At 42.9% G+C, this 18,587-nt stretch overlaps 1 protein-coding gene across 3 annotated transcripts; it reads right to left on the reverse strand.

Moving 5' to 3' along the window:
- Positions 1-464: 464 nt before the first annotated feature.
- LOC118789515 (interleukin-1 receptor type 1-like) lies at positions 465-16,267 on the reverse strand. 3 transcript variants are annotated; one of them, XM_036545980.1, is made up of 12 exons: positions 16,155-16,267; positions 14,188-14,289; positions 9,744-9,821; positions 9,326-9,578; positions 8,967-9,147; positions 7,613-7,781; positions 6,809-6,871; positions 6,131-6,263; positions 5,139-5,284; positions 4,265-4,408; positions 3,243-3,410; positions 465-2,267 (listed from the first exon to the last, which is right to left on the reverse strand). In XM_036545980.1, exons 3-12 carry the CDS (start codon positions 9,811-9,813, stop codon positions 1,888-1,890), a joined length of 1,707 nt encoding a protein of 568 aa, XP_036401873.1. In that variant the 5' UTR covers positions 9,814-9,821; positions 14,188-14,289; positions 16,155-16,267; the 3' UTR covers positions 465-1,887. The 3 variants fall into 3 exon arrangements, with proteins under 3 accessions (XP_036401873.1, XP_036401875.1, XP_036401872.1); XM_036545982.1 differs by having other exon boundaries at positions 14,188-14,313; XM_036545979.1 differs by lacking the exon at positions 14,188-14,289.
- Between the last annotated feature and the right edge of the window lie 2,320 nt (positions 16,268-18,587).

The following is an 18,587-nucleotide window of genomic DNA, read 5'->3' on the forward strand; positions in this document are numbered from 1 at the left end:
CACGATGACATGTGACGTTACATTCCACTACTAAAGAACAGCACTAAGTAAAGATCTTTCAATAGATGACGACTGAGACAGGCATTCTGTGCTATGTGGGGTAAAGTGTATCTCCATGCAATGAAACGAGGAGGACTGCATTCTGACAAGTGTTCAGTACAGGTCAGGCAGGGGGGATTTTGAGACATGTGCTGTCTTGCCACGGAAGAGAGACCAGTTCTGCTTCTTCATAGCCTGAGGGAATTTTCACACAAAGCCTAGACTGGTGACCTAGACTTTTGAATGCACTTAGGGCATCATATTACATTAATTCATATTTTACACAATATTTTTGGCTTTTTGTCTCGCAAGAAACCCAAAAAAAGACAAAAATGGTGTGCATGTACCCAAATCTAAAAAACATTAAAAAAAAATCTGCATAACCATGAAAAAGGAGGAACATAAACTCCAGCACATCGAGATAATTATCATAATATGGTTTAATTAGTGATCAGGGAGGAAGAGGTTTAAGAAACCACGGCAATCATTCTACACAAGCCAGCTGTCTCTCTCATATCTCCAACACTGTCTGTATAACAGCATAGCTTCACTGTACTTTGACTGATGGATGTGCCCAGCCTTCAGTTCCTCTACTAAAACTCATTCAGTTCATTTCCTGTAGTACGTGAAAAACAGTGGAGTGCTCATTATGATTTAACACACTCAAGAAAGTGAGATGTTGTCAGTCCAAACATCACACCAGGGTCCCTATTTTCACACTGTTGCGCTTCCTGTTGCTGTACTTGATGTGACAATCGGGCCACGCTTCCTGTCGCGTTCCACCCTGCATGCTTCTGACCAACAGCAAAGGCGTGGGTGACCGCTGTGGCTTTTCCCCCCCTCTCCTTCACATCGGCACGCAACAGCAGCTCTGATAAAGAGCAGATGATTCACCGCTTCAGTTAGACACGTAGGCTGACAGCTTTACCACCAGTTATGGTGCATTCCACTTGAGTCTGATGTATAACTTTGGTTGAATCACACGTTTGAAAAGAGCACTGTGTTCCAGCAGAATTCCCTCCTCTCACACCCGGAGTGGGGACAGCCCACCATTGTGTGCCTTTAAGCCAGTGATGGCAAACTCAGCTCCACAATGTAAGCTGACTTTCCTTGCAGACAGCTGCACTTCCTTAATGCATCCCATAATTAATTATTAATATTGGTCACATGAGTTGTCTTCATCTGCGAAATATCATTTCATCACAAATGCCACTGCTTTTGACGACCGTTGAGCATGTGAAAGCAGACAAACCACAGAGGCTTGTTCATTGTGTTCTTCATCTAGATGTAACTCATTACAGTAATTCACAGACCACAGACCCCATTTTGCAATTATACACACAGCTGCATGTCTGTGGGAGCAATCAAGGTTAAGTCACCTGCATAAGTATGTAACAACAGTGGCCCAAGATTCAAACTGGGAATCCTCTAGTTACATGATCGGTTATTTAAATGCCACTTCACACTTCACCGATGTGATCCAGCTCATGTTCAGATCAGTGGTGCGCTATAAAGAGGTAACATCATCATCGTCATTATCATCATCAGCAGCAGCAGGACATATTTCAGGGCCACATGTGCCACTTCCCCAAATCCCCCATTTTTCAGTTTGGTTCAGCTTTATCACACAGAGACGTAGGGACATCTCTGGGACAGGCAGTGTTTCACTCTAGTTTACAGGCTTTGATTTGGGGCAGGCATCGCATGAGAAACCAAAGGCTAACCTCTGAGCGTCACTGACGCGTCTCTATGTGCCTGGAGTGTTGCCGTGTGCTTCACCTCATTCCACATGCCCCAGTCAGGACAGGTGATGAGCAGGACGGGGCCGCAGACCCCCTCGGCGGCCTTTTAGAGGCTCAACAAGGAGTTCTTTTCCAAACACGCCGCGTGGCCGCCCCTAACGGGCATGTTGTAGCGGACCTGCTTCCAGAACCTGGAGGACGGACAGAGCAGCGAGCTCTCCCGTTGGCCTCCGCGCCTCCTCCACCACCGGATGGCCCCCTGCTTCCTCCTCAGGTGCAGGACGGACTCGGGGAACAGCGAGTAGTCTGTCACCTCCTCCAGCTCCACGAGGATGACCCGGATGGTACCCTCTACAAGGGCGCTGTGCGTGCCCGTCTGCTGCTCGAACAGGAGCGCCGAGCTGCTCTCCGAAAAGGTGGAGGCCGTGTACAGGAGCAGGAGCCTGCGGCTCTTAGCCATGTTCTCCTGAACGCTGTCCACGATAGCTGCGGGGAGACAGAACGTTAAAGAGGCATCGAAGAAATGTGTTTTTTTCTAACAGGAGAGACAACAGGGACGCAAACATTCCCAAAGCACAGCCATCAACACATTACACTAAATTACATTACATTACATTACATCATTGGCATTTAGCAGATGCTCTTACCCAGAGTGGGTTACATAGGTTACAATTTTTACATGTTACCCATTTATACAGCTGGATATTTACTGTGGCAAGTCTTGGATAAGTACCTTGTCCAAGGGTACAACAGCAGCAGCCCAGTGGGGAATCTGGCAAACGTTCCGGTTATAAGTCATGCTCCTTACCACTATACTACACTGTTGCCCCACAAAGTATTTCACAAAAATAACATTGCTGCAACTTTACAGAAAGGTAGTAATGAGGTGTATTGGCTAAGAAGGGGAAGTTATTACGGGAGGAGGGGTCTGCGAAGGCTGCAGGGGAAACAGCGCAACAACCATCCTGAGAATGCAGCGGGGATGATGTTGTGGGGATTCACACAGCGCTAAACACGCCTAACCACTGCTTTGCATCCACAACACAGCATTCTGATTGGGAGAGAGATCAGCCAACCGTCAGAGGAGCAGTCAGCCCCTGGTGCTACACTGCGATTTAGTGGCAACAGCATGGCATTGTGGCTACAGACTCTGGGTTGTAACCCATTAGGCTGTGGGTTTGAATCCCAGGTTTGGCACTAATGTTGTACCCTCATGTAAGGTCTTAACGCAACTTGCTTCAGCAAACATCCGGTGGTATTGAGGTATTGTACAATAGGTAGAATGTGGGCCATGTTTGTTGCCATGGAGTAAGTAAAAAAAATGTAGAGGTTTAGGGAATCCACACTCGCCATCAATAAAGGTAGCTCACGAATAAACGCTTTGCTCAATTATTCCCCAAACATATATGCATCACTGTACAGAAAACCATGCCAAAAGCAAGAGCACGATAATGCATTTACCTTCCCCCGGAAGGCTGTCCCGACCAAAGATGAAGAGTCTGTATCCACACATCCTTTCCAAAACGTGGGGAAGGGTGTGCAGGGCAAACGCCTCCGCGGACCGGCAGGACCCCCCCTCGGACATCCTGGGGTACACCACGTACGCATCGTACACCTTCCCATCAGCCCCTGGGGCAGGACGGAAAGCAGGTCAAGAAAAAACAGCACTCCATTAAGTACAAGAGAGTAGTCCTAGCCGCTACTGATTGTAAGAGACTGTGATTCTCTTCCTGCATACATTTAGAGAGTGCACACAGTATTGGCTAAAGCATGGATAAGGGGGAAGCACACCGAACCTGCAGCAACAAAAATACAATTTTTGGAATGTGAGTATAACACCATATCTATATGGTTTCCTCATCATTTTTATTTCGCTGTGTTTCTGAAAAGGAAGAGGTGTGGAAGGTGTTGCCTCTCTCTCTCTCTCTCTCTGTCTTCCTCTCTTTTTCGTGGAAGAGCACCATTTCCCGTCAAGGAGGATGTTAGCTTCACTGAGATATCTTTTTTACGTGGTACAGAAAGACATGGTCTGTGTATACCATTTCCAGCGACCTGAAAGCTGGTTTGACCTAATTGTGGGAAATTGGGTGTGTGTATTTCTGTGTAAACGTGTGCACGGATACATGTGGCTATTTTTTGAACAAGGTCCTGAAGATTATCATTAGCTAAATTATATTCTCAAAACACATTTAAATCAATACATTACTTCCTGTGTACACTCCGTTTATAAGAATAAATGATTACTAAGAACCAACCACATACAGTGATAAAAAACACAACTTTCTCATACTAATGCCGTTTATATACTTTTTGCTTGAAAGAATCACTTTGGGCTCATTCACAACATGCAATATAAATGATGTCAATGCAGAATGTGCTAAAATGCACAGGGATTTTTTGTATTCTTACTTTACAAAATACATAATTATACCAGAACATTCCATTTCCCACAATCCCCTCTGAGGCAGAACACTGGGCCATACCTGAGCCTGTGTAGAGATAAGGGAAGGAGCTTCTGCAGCACAGAACAACATCTATCTTCAGTGTTCTGTAAGCAGCAATGCCAACAAAGAAGGCCAGCACCAAGCCAGTGAACAGAATAACAAGAGGAATCCTGAGGTCGGGATCTATTCATATGAAAGCAGCAAAAAAAGTGGAAAACAATTACATGGTTTAGTGCAACAGTGGTATAGGTTCTTGCACTGCATGAACCTGTCGATGCTTATATAGAGAGCATTTATACATTAGCATTCGTACAAAAGATATCGATCATGACATGACACTGTTCTATCAATGATCTTTATAAATGAAGTACACTGCATGTAAATGTAGGCTGACTTGCATGGTGACCCCCAAATAAAAGGCAAAAAGAGGGCATGACATAACATTTCTCTCTATCTTTCCCTCTCTTCCTCTCTCTCTCTCTCACACACACACACACACACACACACACACATACATATGTATAATGCACTTAAAATAAAAGGAATGCCAGTGATCCCTAAATCAAACAAAGGTTGCACTGCCACCTTGTGTATGAAAAAGTACTGCAACCTGAACCACAAAGATGACGGATGAAAATTCTTCTTTGCAAAGTAAATCTCAGTGAAATACAAAGAGGAAGGGCATTATCTTAATTGGTAAGATTTGTTGTTGGTCAAAGGTATGATAATGAAAGCACTGAAAATATCCTTCAGGCGGCCACAGTTTCTGTGTTCTCCATGACTACTGCTTTTTATCTGTATTTTTATTTCATCTGCATCTGTATTTCGTTTTTGTTCTGCAGGCCCAATAGAAAAATCTCAAATGTCTTTTCAGCACACGTTCTGCTCTGAAGCGTGTCGGCTTAGTGCTCACCAGGCGGCTGTAAGGTGAAGTTTCCGGTGATGAAGTCTCTGTCACTGATAACAACACACAGATACGTGTGGTTAAAGTCCTCTTCCTTTACCACTGTGAAATTCAGCAACACCAGCACCCACTCTCCATTCTCACCTTTCACTTTACTGTGAAAAAAAAAAAAAACAAACAGATTGGTTAGGGACACGTAATAAATGCAAGAAAGACTTAGAAAAGCTTAAAAAAAATCAAAATTGTGAATACTTTTGAAAGTTAATTTATTTCGGTCTGAATAAAAAGTGGCCTGTAAACATTAACGTTATTGTATTGTAATTTCTGTTCTGGAATGTTCCATTCTGATTTGATTTTTTTCACATTTCACACGCGCAGCATGTAGACAAAAGTAGTAGTGAAAGTACAGAATAATCAAAAGTAGTTAGGTAAACTAATTAGGTAATTTGGGTAAATCAATCCCATTGTATTCGCAGAAAACTCACACCACAGACAGAGATAAATGTTTTAAAATGGCTCATTGTAACGGCAATTTCATGATGGAATGGTGGGGCTGTCAGAATTTTTAGTAATCAATTTTAGTGACACTTTTTTCAACCTACACATTAAAATGCCTGTATGACAGGTATTGCTTTCATAATATGTCACAAGATGAGGTAAGAATGGATTCATACATTCATACTGTAACTGCCATTCACAACCACCACCAACTGTAACTACATCTCCAGGTCTCCAACAGAGACTTGTGCCAGCTGGACACGGCGAGACTCTCTCCTCAGAGCCCATATTTCTGAAGAACATCATGTGGATGGTGTCATATGCTTCAAGCCTTTGCATGCAATCTAGCTGAATGTAAGAGTCCATCTCAGAGTAATATTAATCTCCTTATCTATTGACTTCAGGAAAACAGTCTCTTACATTATTTTTTCAAGTCACCACAAAACTCTACAATTAGCAAGAGTGTATGCACCAAGACGAGCGGTTATTAGGCATGAACTTACCTTAGATGAGTCTGGTGCACACGGTCTGAAGCATCAGTGGAAATCATATCAAATTCGTCATACCAGTACACCTGTACCATGTGATTTCCCTGGCCAGGCACAAACACCTTGCAGGTTTTACTGAAGGGTGATCCTGCATGAGAAAAACAACACCTGCTTAATTCTAAAATAATACTAACAGAACAGTAGCATGGCCGCAGAGGTGCCCGCTTCACCCGGCCTTTTACAGAAGAATGACATCCTGCCTATGCCATCTTTCAGAACCAATGACCAAAGGGCAATATAGCAGGAAGGGCCTGTGATATCAACTCACTGAAAAAGTATTTTTAAAATGAAAGGTCATTAATACAGAGGGAGAAGCCTGTCTCCCCTAACCTCAGTTGTTTATGGACATTTATTTTCAAAACATTAAACTGTTCATTTTACCATCATTGGTTTCTTTAGACCAATAAGAAGATATCTGATGATATGCTGATGAGTTACAACACTTTCCTAACAGATTGATACACTGTAACTCAAAATCACTCAGCATCAAGAACGTCAGCACTTTTAATGCCAACTAGCCAGTTATCATTTTTGAGATAAAAAAACCACTCACCTCAACTAACAATTAAGGAAAAAGTCACATGAGCCAAATGAAGGTAAAAGGTAAAAGAAAAGAGCAGCACTGTGACTCACCTAAATGAGCTTTGATTGTCTCATTAACTGGTTCAGACATCCAGGGCCTCAAGTTCCACTCCTCTGTGAAAGATTAGGACACTCAGTTAAGTTTATCTGTACATCAAAAAGGGTCTATGTGTTAGCTGCTGAGTAGGTTAAGGATAACATGCAGATGTGCCATCAATATTGCTGAAAAGCTGAATGGATGGGGTAAAGGCTCTAACCAGCCAAGGCAGATGAAGTTGTTGCAACCCCATTTTGTACCAGCAGAGGGCATGCAAAACTTCTGCCCATAAGCCCAATAAGTCTTTACACCATGCCCCTTCAAGACTGTTAATAATGTGTCAGTAAAGCAAAACAATTATAGTACAGCTTCAAGAATGGGAGAAACAGAACTCCCAATGTGAAGAACACAGAATATCTGGTCAATATATTGAATATCTATCTTAAATTTACAGCCAGATTCACTCACACATGTGTAAGCAGGTGTGAACATGTGAGAGGACTATCTCAGTATCATAAACCCTTCAGACTAAATGCTATTTAAACATAAATGTATATATAGACATTTATTTAATGCATTTATTTTGAATACATTCATTTAATTTTGATTACATTTATGCACAGATATGAATCTCCCATGATACAAGCCTAAATTACCCTCAGGCAGCAAATGAGCTGCTATGTTCTGGAGGTATAATACTATATTATGAAGTATTTAAAAGTACAAATAAAAAGTATAAAGTATAAACAAAACCTGTGCAGTATACACACAGCATGATGCCCTAAATCATAGCCATAAATACAGGTTGTAAGCTTTACCTTTGACCTGACAATGGATGGTCTCGGCTGTGTGGGCGAAAGTCCCAGCCAAGGAGAAGGTCACCCGGCAGGTGTAATCCCCTGTGTCGCTGGGAGAGACGTGCTGCACCAAGAGCTTGTTCTGATCCACATAGGTATACTTGTGTCCATCCTGGATGAGATCACAGCCCTGCAAGTTAGAGGAGACACGCGCTGTCAAGTGACAAGTGATCTGAAGAGACGGGTGCAGTTCACTTTTAACCAGAACTCCCACATGCATCACTAAATTATTCCCCCAAAATGATTCTGTTTAACATACAGAGGTGAATTAAATCTAATGATTATACAGTATGTCAACTATGAACCTTCTTTTGACTCTTTTGTTTGCTTTTTCACATAAAATGTTTAAGTTCTCAATTCACTCATACACACTCATACATTCTAACTGTACTGGCCTGCCTATTTGACTTCCTCTGTTTCAGAGTTGGTAAATACACAGAAGAAAGGGCACAATCACCAATTATTTAATTGGTACAATTTGTCAGTGCCAATGTTCTGAACGCTACTGTTTTAACCTCACTTCCTCACAATGCCCCGAAGAAGATGAAGATCAATGTGGTTGAAACACTCTTTTCCTCTGCTCATTAATAAATCTTTTTCTAGGAGCCTCCTACTACTGTGCTAAGCACATAGATTACCAATTGATGTACTGATGGATTTCTGAACAGCCCTGTAGGGTTGGCATAATATTCTTTCAGCATCACTGTGTGAGTTGTTGTAGCAATCTGCAAAGGCTGTCGCAATCCAGGTGTGAACTGCACAAGGTAGACAGGAGAGTACAGACTCCCAGCATTGTCATTGCATTCATAACCTTTGTGCACTTCACATGGTAATGCCACCACATGATATGAAATCACGAGGAAAAGGAGACAGCTGCAGACGGGTGGTTCTCATGACTGCATCCTAAGCCGGCCCTAGTCTCTGGGCCTTGCTGTGAGTGGCCGTCTGTGTTATGATCTGCAGGCTTCACAGTAAGGGCTGCTGAAGGGAGACGAGTTTAGGCCAACAGAAGAATTTCTGACAGAAGAGCACAGCTTCATCACCTGTTTGATTTATTAAAAGAATGTGATGAAAACGAACTGAGCAAACATGGACCGGGAAAGTAGTGGGAAACATGGATGGATACACTTATGTTCGGTTGCGCTGGAAGTCACTCTGAACAAGAACGTCTGCTGAACGAATGTAATGTAATGTAATGTAATGTAATGGCCCGTTAGCTTTCTAATGCAATGGCATTCCAAACTGTCTAGGAGCTGTGTGAATGCCTGCACTTCCATAGTGAACTTTTCCCTGCATATCCATCCTGTGGACTCACCTTGTACCACTTTAAGGTATAGCTGTCCGCATGGCTCATGTAGGTGAATAACGGGCAGGACAAGTGTCCATTAGCAATCACTGTCAGCATCTGAATGGCTTTGTTGGGTCGACCGCAGTCCCCCGGCTTGGTTTCACGCACCATCAGCACCGAGGTTTGTTTGAAGCACTGGTTAGAGGTTCTGTTTGTATTACATTAAAAATCATCAGAAATCATTAAACTCAAGACCAAAGAGCTGCAATCACAAGTTAACACTCCTTGCTATGTTGTTTCAAGGATTCAGAAAGGACACAGAGGCCAGGTTTAATCTTTCCTGGAAGTGTCACCCACACAGACATTTCCCCCACCCCAACATGTACCTGAGAACACACTCGTAGTGGCCAGCATCCTCCAGTGTGCTGTTCAGGAACCACAGCATGGTCCCCCGAGCCCAGATCCGGCCTGCCACTGTGGACAGCTCCCTCCCGGTCCGCTGCTCGTACCAGGAGATATTGTAGGGGGTGCTGCTGAGGTCAAAGACATCTGAACTTGCCAGCGTGCAGTTGAGAACTGCAGCTTCCTCAGGAACTGTGAAGACCCTCTCAAACTGGACCTTATAGTCTCTGCACTCCTCTGCAGTAAGCAAACACACACACACACACACACAAATAAGAGAGAGGAGGTCCTTCATTCCCCTGTTCGTGTGTGTGTATAAATATGTGTCCATATATATGTGTGTGTTTGGTTTCTAAATAATTTACCTATTCTTAAGTTACCGTGATAAAGTGTCATACTTACCGCCAGCTGCCACGGTGACAGTGCTGAGAAAGACTGCAGACATGAGGAGGATCAGTGACTTTAGGCCCATAGCTGTACCTGGAGACCAGGGACAACACACACATCAGCCACACACTGCAGCAGCAAGGCACTCTTAGGCCACACTGTCCTTACTATTAAGTGGGAACTACAGTACACAGTAGACAGCAGTACACAGCAAATACTCTACATAGAAATTACATATATAAGCATTACAAACCTACAGCAACCAGTATAGGATTCTGCTACAGCACATACTTACATACTTGGACAATTACTAAAGGAAACTGGGGTTAGTTTTAGGTTCAGGTTCAGGTTAAAGGTTAAAACATAGACCTGGCATATGTTCAGCAACATTACATACATTGCAAAATACATTCTACAAAACATGCATAAAAGGGCAAATATGGACATGATAATTATTGACACCTGTTCTGCTATTCTATATACATTCTATATACATTTGACAAAAAGTTATTACAATATAAAAATATGTATAGTTTTATATGCTACACTGATTTATAGCACTGTTTCATTGTACTGAAGTGTGGTGCAGTCCTTGTTCTAGGAAGTGTTTTACAGATGCCTTTCAACTAGCTGCTGAATATCACTTGATATAAGTGTTTCAAAGTTCCCACCCAAGCAGTGGCTCCAGCTAAGTAATTAAGACCTGACTTGGACAGAAGATGAGAAACCTGCCGATATCCAGAAGACAACACTGATGTATCCATCACTAGAGACAAAGAAATCGCTATTTCCTCCAAGGGAGAAGAAGCACCACTGGTCTGTGTACCTTTCTCAGGGATTGAAAGCTCAGCCTGCAGAGCACCTATTACAGGAAGTGAGGCAGACCTGCATGCCATGCATGTATGAAGAGGAGTGAGACAATTCAGTTTGGTGTTTTTCTATCAAGGTGTGGTTTGTGGGAGGCGCAGAGAGTACCCCCCACAGGAGAGGGGGTTTACCCTGTACGGGGAAGTTCCTCCCATGATTCTGTGCTCTCGCACCATACACGGAGAGGTCATTAAACGGCTTAGCTCCATCAAGGCCATCCCTCCTGGCCAAATGACCGTTGTACTGTAGTTTCTCTTAGCCCAAGTTTTGGCTGTAATCCCAAGCAGAACACTGCTGATGCATCTTAAAGCAGGGAATATTATATGCGCAAAATATGAAAGTCATCCAGGATAAAGGTGTCTGTTACATAAATTATTTCTATATTTATTTTGAATAATCTGACAGTCATTGCTTCAACAACCCCAAATCCACACCTCCTTGTTTCATTAAGTATTGACTAGATTTGGACCAGCCTGAGGAGTTTGCCACCGGATTCATTACTGGGCTCAGTTCAGCCCATTAGCGACACACAATCTGAAAGGGCCTGTGCTGAAGAGAGTGCTCTGAAGCCCTCGATCGCTCGGCCAGGGTAAACACGTTTCGTAACAGCTGAGGATGACCCGCCGTTCCTTCGTCTCTCTCCCTGTTTACTCTGGAAGGTTCAATTTCCTGAGGCGTTGACATTGCAGAGGCGCCTCTGACCTCACTGCTTATCTGAGCGAACAGCCATGTGCAGCATTAAACTTTTTCACCCCCCACTCTGGTGAGCCATGTGAATCAATACACACTTCTCTGCTCTACTCTGTTTGCCCATGTAAAGCAATACTTCATTTCATCCTCTGTTCCCACTGGCCATGTGGATTATGACAATGACATCAGCGCTCTACCAATATACGTGCCCATTGCACATCCACAGCGCACTCTATGGATACGTACCTGGAATTCTTCTTTTCCATTCTTTTCCATCCCTCACATAGCACTCACACTATCAAACGCAACACCTACCTTGCCCAGACAGCAGGTTACATGGACAGCATTACCAGCCAAATCACCCCTTTCATTTAAACTGAATCCATCCCTGAAGAGCAAACACATGCCTGAAGAGGGAGCGGACGGCACAATGTCCTCTTGCACAGTCAGAGTGTCACATATTGCACATATCTACACTTCAGTTGCTTTGCCTTCATTGTGGATTCACCTCACTAAATATCCATGTTTATAAATGGATAACATGTAAAAAAGTCATTATAGTTGGGAGTGTTTGGTAGCAACCGTAATGCATTTTTATTGTTGCTAAGGAAATAGTGGCTTTCATAGCCTATTCTTAGAAAGAGATGGTGCTTGGAAAGAGATAAAAAACAGATGACAACACAGTAATTTCCCTCATTGGTCTGATTTTAATTTCAGTACATGTTTATCTGAGATTTCAGGACAACATTAAGACAGGAATTATAATTAAGCAAAATGTCGTCTTCTCTTTTGGCGCTGCCGTATCACGTCAAATAGCAAATTTATTTCACAGCCTATTAAATCCCCTTTGCTAAACTGTTTTTGTTTTTTTTTCCTTTATATTTCACAGCAACCTCACAGCGTTGACTTCAAATACAGTTTTGGAACGTGATGTGCATAACAGGGTAGCAGGGCAGCCAATGCATAATGTACCTGGAAAACAGCTCCAACACTACATCCGCATTATAAATATGGCACAGACTATAAAACATTATGTGCTATGCGCTGACTAAAACTGTTTACCATTTGAATCCGCCAATTGTTTCACAACTGCTCCTGGCTGTGGCGGCAGTTTCAGGAAGTACAGTGAATGTGTGTGCAGGAAACAGCACGGCGGAGCCGTGCAGCGGAGACCACAGACGGGTGTGACTCGTGACTGGACCTTGTCCCCGTATAGCCGTCTCCAGTCAGAGAGAGAGAGTGCTTTGCAGTCCAGCAGGAAATCAGCTCTAACACATAAACTGCCAGTTCGTGCTTAATTCGTCATTCATGAGCAACACCATCACGTCGGTTATTTGCTCGGCAAATGCCCATATCGAAGGCCGATTTACAGGGCTTACATTTTACATCTGCATTGTGCTCATGGGGCCACAGCAGCAGTGTCCCACCTGCGAATCAAACCCGCAACTGTCTGGTTACAATGCAAATTTGCAGCATTCCATATTTCAGGTGGTAGGATCTATTCCCTCATCAGCGACGGTCACAGACACTCAGTGAGGGGGAGCCCCCCGCTTGCTGCTCTGACACCTCCAAATCACAGCAATGACAACGCCTGTGGTGAGCAACCTGCCGCAAAATGCCCCGTATTCACCCAGGTGGGGGCTACACATTTAGCGGTTGAAGTGAATCACCCGTTTCTTTAATGTAAGGCACTCTGCAATCACTGAAAGCCGTGGAAGGCATTGCAGAAATGCAATTCATTAAGCCATTCATATCCAACAGGAACAGAATCTCATCTTCCCACGGTAAAAATAACTACTCAGAAAAAAAAAACTGTGTAAACATTTTTTCCACTAAGAGAAATGATGATTGTTACCATAAATAGGCTTCTGCTTACCCCTTTCAGTATAGCACAAAGTACCATTTCCTACCATTACAGAGGGACAGTGACTGACATTACAGACATATATTCCCATGGTTGATCCCGCCCCCTCCGCTTAAAGTATGGTCCTTGAAGGAAAATACTGAAAAGCAAATTCATCACACTCATGACCTGTCAACCTCCCTATGCACAGAAAGGCAACAAAACAAAAACATAAAATAAACTTTCAGAAAACTTTTCCAGTGTTGCTCATGATCAGGTACCAGACGATGCCTTGCCTTCAAAACCATAAAGTTCAAACAAGGCAGCAACACCACACACCTTAAAACCCTGATCGTGGCATATTAACAAACACCAATACCTAGGTAACAATACAAAAAAATATGCTGAAGATATATTCCCAGTACCAACGCTCACATTTAACATCAGAATATTAGGTCTGTGCTGAAGGTTTTCTAGCTGACATCAAACAAAATGCTGCATGAGAAATGTCCACAGCAAAAAGAAGAGACAGAGAGAGAGAAAGCAAGGGATGGAGGGAGAGAGAGGAGGGGGGGGGGGGGAAGGACCTAAAAACAAATGAGATGTACTGACCTCACCTCAGGGAGAACAGAGTTATCCAGAACATTAAGCACTGTACCTGCTGTGTGCTCGTCTTACACCAGTAACTCCAGTCCTGGGAAGCTGCCTGTCTCATTAAAACACTGCTGCACCAAGTCAGGTAAAGGGAATTTCCCAGTGCACCACACAGAAATACCCCTACACTGTATTACCGTCCTTCATCAGGCTTGTCAGGCGTAGGTGCGAGAGCGTGACAGTGGAGCTGCTCTGCAAAGTGCGCTGTGATCCCCTCCACACCTGCAGCCAGGGAGGGAGGGGACCAAAGAGCTTACAGCGGAGCTGCATGTAGGCAAACGAAACTCATCAAATCCAAAAAAAACGTACATACTGTCTACAGACCCTCCGCAAGTTTTAACTTGGACATACTGGCTGCAACAAAGAGTCACAAGAGATTTAACATCCTTCAGCTGTCATACTCACAGGAGTGGTTCTGAATGAAAAGCCAACAGGGATCTTCTTGCTGCGTGCTGATATAAAGAGGGCACTGATACTTTCCATCCTTTCTTTAGCAGTGAGGGTGCGCTGTGGGAGGGAGTGGGGGAGCCGCTGGATGAGGAGCAGAAAAAACCCCAAGTTTGGACTCCACCCACGCATGGAGTCCTCGTTCACCGCTCTGGCAGGAGAGAGGACTCACCCACGCTGAGCTCAGAGCTCGTGCCGCTACAGCTACAGAAATGAGTACAGGAGAATGCCTGCGGTTCTGTCCCTCCAGCGGCTTGTGGCTTTCAGTTGCGCTCTCAGAAAACTTGCACAGAACGCTGCGAGGCTTGCTCATAAATGTTTACCATGGAAAAAACGTCCATCCACCACAAAAACATGGTTTGTCAGAGTTCACTGCTTTTTAGTCACATGCAGACTAAACTGGGGCAAGTCTTTCTTAGGTATTCTCTCACTCTCTTTCATATACTGTAGGCACGTTTCCCAGTAAACTATCAACCATTAAATATCAACCAATCTCTAAATTACTTGTATCTCGCATGGAAATTTTATGTCAATCATAAGACAATTATATATTTATGTATAAATATTAATACCTACAACACCTACACCCATGTCTAAACTAACCATATCCCTGTGCCCTTAACCCTGTGTGTGTGTGTGTGTGTGTGTTGGGGGGGGGGGGGGGCATTAGGACTGGCATTACTCTGGTTTTGAAATCAGGGAAATTACACTGTGTGTCATCACCTCAATACTGGGCAACAATTTACACAGGCGTACAAGGTTATAAAGCACTTACTGTAATTCCAGAAACCGCAAGGTTACCATCTGATTCTATCTAGCTGCACGGCTATTTCTTTTAATTTATCAAGCTGTTGCTGTTTGTATTTAGGTTAAATAAACCCTTACTGTTTACCCCACAGCTCTCTACTTTTTGCTCTGATTCTACAGAACCCACTGGATAACCAGCTGGATTCCAAAAGTGCTAAATTTCATCGTCCCATCCTCTATGACCCCCCAAAAATAAACAGCAATGTGGAACAGATTTTCAAAGGTCTGTGACATACGCCCCTACCCATGTGTTGCATCCCATGCTAAAAACACATCTGTCCTGAAGAGGAAGTAATTGACGGTATTTAATTGAACAAGTAGCTACTTTCCATTCCCACTCACCGCGTCCGGTACCTCCTTCATTTATCGTAGCATCTCTTCCTCATCTCCTCGATACGTTTAGGCGAGGACTCGAGGAAGAAACGCGAAGACTTGTTTCTAAAGTAATGTACTACCCTCCGTATGTTGCTGCTATCTCACGTCCCAGTGCTGTCATTACAAGTCAAAGTCAAGTGCCATGAACAACGAAAACGTTCTTCTCTTAAAACTATTAGCTGGCAGGATCTGAATGTACTACAAGAAAACAGGAAAATATTAACAAAATCAGCAAATCGAACCAGAGCGATATAACGTAAGGGTGACTATTCACGCAGGCATACCAACAGCACAGTCCATTTGGGGGATTATAGGGTTATGTAATATGTATACATTACAATATGTATTTTTTTCTAAAAGAGATATCAATATGATACAATGTTTAAACACTGAGATAATCAACAGAACGAGCGATTAAGACAGTAGTCGCAAGAACAAAGTTAGATTTTCTTTCTTTCAACTGCGATTGAATTAACTGACTCACAAAATTAGTATGTTAACAAACATTTCTTCGTACTGCTTTGCAACGCTCTCAGTCATGCACAAACACGAGTGAAATACTGCAAGCTTCAAAGACATGATCCCTCCCACAGTTTTGCAACAGGCTACACCAATCACCTTTTAAGATACAGCGAGGTGAATTTAGACACTTTTTGGCCGATTAAGGTGTTCAGATCTATATTTGGACAAAGGATATATTGTCCTAAAGTCGCGTAAACGAATCAAAGAGAATGTATACCTACATGACAACTTTCCATCGCACAGTGCTCTCCTGCCAATCGCCACGAATTCAGCCTTTTCTCACAGAAGAATCCGCGTATAAATCTGTGATGCAATTTCCTTTCGAGCAAAAAAGGGACAGTCTTTCTCTCTGTGCACAGTCAGAGAAACCGTCTTCGGGATGGTGTTGGGCAACACAACAGGACGGGGCGGAAACATAGCGGGAGGAAACCTCGGCGGTTTTGTTTTTCATGTCCTCACGTGAGAGACGTGGGCATTAAACACATTTATACTGCACTGTTTACCTTACATGTAAACACTCGCATACTGAAACGGGGATTGTGTTGGTATGCCAAAATAAATCATGAGCAGCGTCATTTCAGTGGGATACGCTGACCTTTTGACATGTTTTATCAGCAAAAGGTTAACACAATTGTATAGGACCACCATGTGTAGGCTACTACAGTTTATTTGCTCGTTAGCTTCAGTGTGTTACATGACAATCCCTTTCTCACGAGTGCTTTATAAATAGAATAGAATTTATTGACATTTCGCTAGTAGTGTTGCAGATTATTGGACTGATAACAAATTAAAATATTAGAAATTCTGCTTATCAGGTCAAGCTTTCAAACGTGGTGTGGGCTTTGTCAATGCTTTGCCGGTGTTTGAGAAATGCTATCGAGCAAATAGTCACAGAATTTAAGCATAACAGTTCATTTTAGGGCATCCTGCTTACGAAGCAAAATTGCCATTTTGCTTTCCTCCTGACCGCACCGGGTATGGATAATCCCCAAAGGAACGTGCACTGGAACATTATGTTTCTCATTAAAACGATTCCCATCGAGTTACGGAAGGGATTCGGACATGTCAAATGGTTGGTCACTGACTGGAATGCGGTTAGATCACTGGTTTACGGTAACTTGCAAACTTTTAAAAATTGTGACGTTTAATTAAAGAAAAACTGACCTAAATCTGTGACTCAGAGTAAGTATATTAATTTCTTAAAAAAAAAAAAAAACGGAAGTGGAACACACACACACAGGCAGAGAGATACACAGAGAGAGAGAGAGAACGAACGAACTCATCTTAGAACTTGATTGTCTTATTCTAACCACAGCGTGTTAAAGGCGTGATGGTGATGATTGGTGTCAAAGATTAAATCCCTAAAACCGCAATCGCTACTACAAAAGTAAAGAGATTGGCCTATCAGATTACGACACAACAGAATTTCAATCACTGCGGTACATGTAGGCTTGGATACGTGGTTTTGTACAAATCGTCAGACAATTTATCAAGACCAGTAATCAAAAGAGGAGTATGCACTTTAATCTTCAAGAGAGAAGTACCATTGTAGAGAGAAATAGTGTACAATATTGATAGGGACATTAACAAGTAGCTGACTAAAATGGGTGCTGATGTCCAGTATATTTAGTGTCCAATTCATGGTATGATCGACTAAACAATGGCATGATTATCACACAACTGTAATCGCAGCTGGGAAAACAAAATTAATTTGTACAGACTGCTGAATCAAATTTTAAGAACACCCGTTAAACATGACAAGAGGTTTTTGCGATTTTGGAGCATGTGATAACTTTTTTGCAACTTCACAGGGATGTTACGGTAATGCTATGTGACAGATGAGTGACTCACTCGGCGTTAGACCGGGTATGACTCGGCAACCGACGTTGCCACTGCTTTCACGATGCGCTCCATGTGTGGACTTGAAACACGGGTTGCGGAACGAGTTTTATCTACATTCTGTTCAGTTGTTAAACTGTACAAATATCGGTACTGGACTATTGATACGTGGTCGATATGGCAACCAAGGGTTACTGTCAAGGTGCTACCATTGTCATAATATGCTGTCAATGTTAATGTGCACGTTATCATTTTACAGCTTTAAAATGACACAACATCAATGGCTTCAGGTATATACCGCATGGTGATTTTCAGCAATAGCACTCTGATGTGTGTCTTTGGTGGGAGGTAACGTGTAAAAAAAGAATTCGTATTCACATTGGTTAAATGCTATCCGTTAGCTGCCTGACGACAGATGAGAAGTAGGCTACATTAATATTAATTTTACAAACACCTTTATGTGCGTACATATTGGAGTATCAGAGTACCCATCTAGTTTCAGTGGTATGCACTGACACACACAAACACCCGATGTCTTGGTATGTTTGCATATTTAAAGGTCTTACACGCTGTTGGTGACCACATATCCAAGATCAGGAAAATCAGAATTTGATAAGACGTTTGGAAACGTTTTTGAAGTTGAAGGCGCAGTCATTTGCTCATACTGTATGTGGAATCATTGTATGTGGTGGGGGACATTTATGATGTGGTCCCGTTGTCAGATATGAACTGAAATCAGTCAGGGTCAATAATATACATATTGACATACATAATCCTGGTCAAGACTACATTCAACCCCCTGGTGAAGCAGTGTT

This window comes from Megalops cyprinoides, chromosome 14 (genome assembly GCF_013368585.1).
Source record: "Megalops cyprinoides isolate fMegCyp1 chromosome 14, fMegCyp1.pri, whole genome shotgun sequence".
Lineage (NCBI taxonomy): Eukaryota > Metazoa > Chordata > Actinopteri > Elopiformes > Megalopidae > Megalops > Megalops cyprinoides.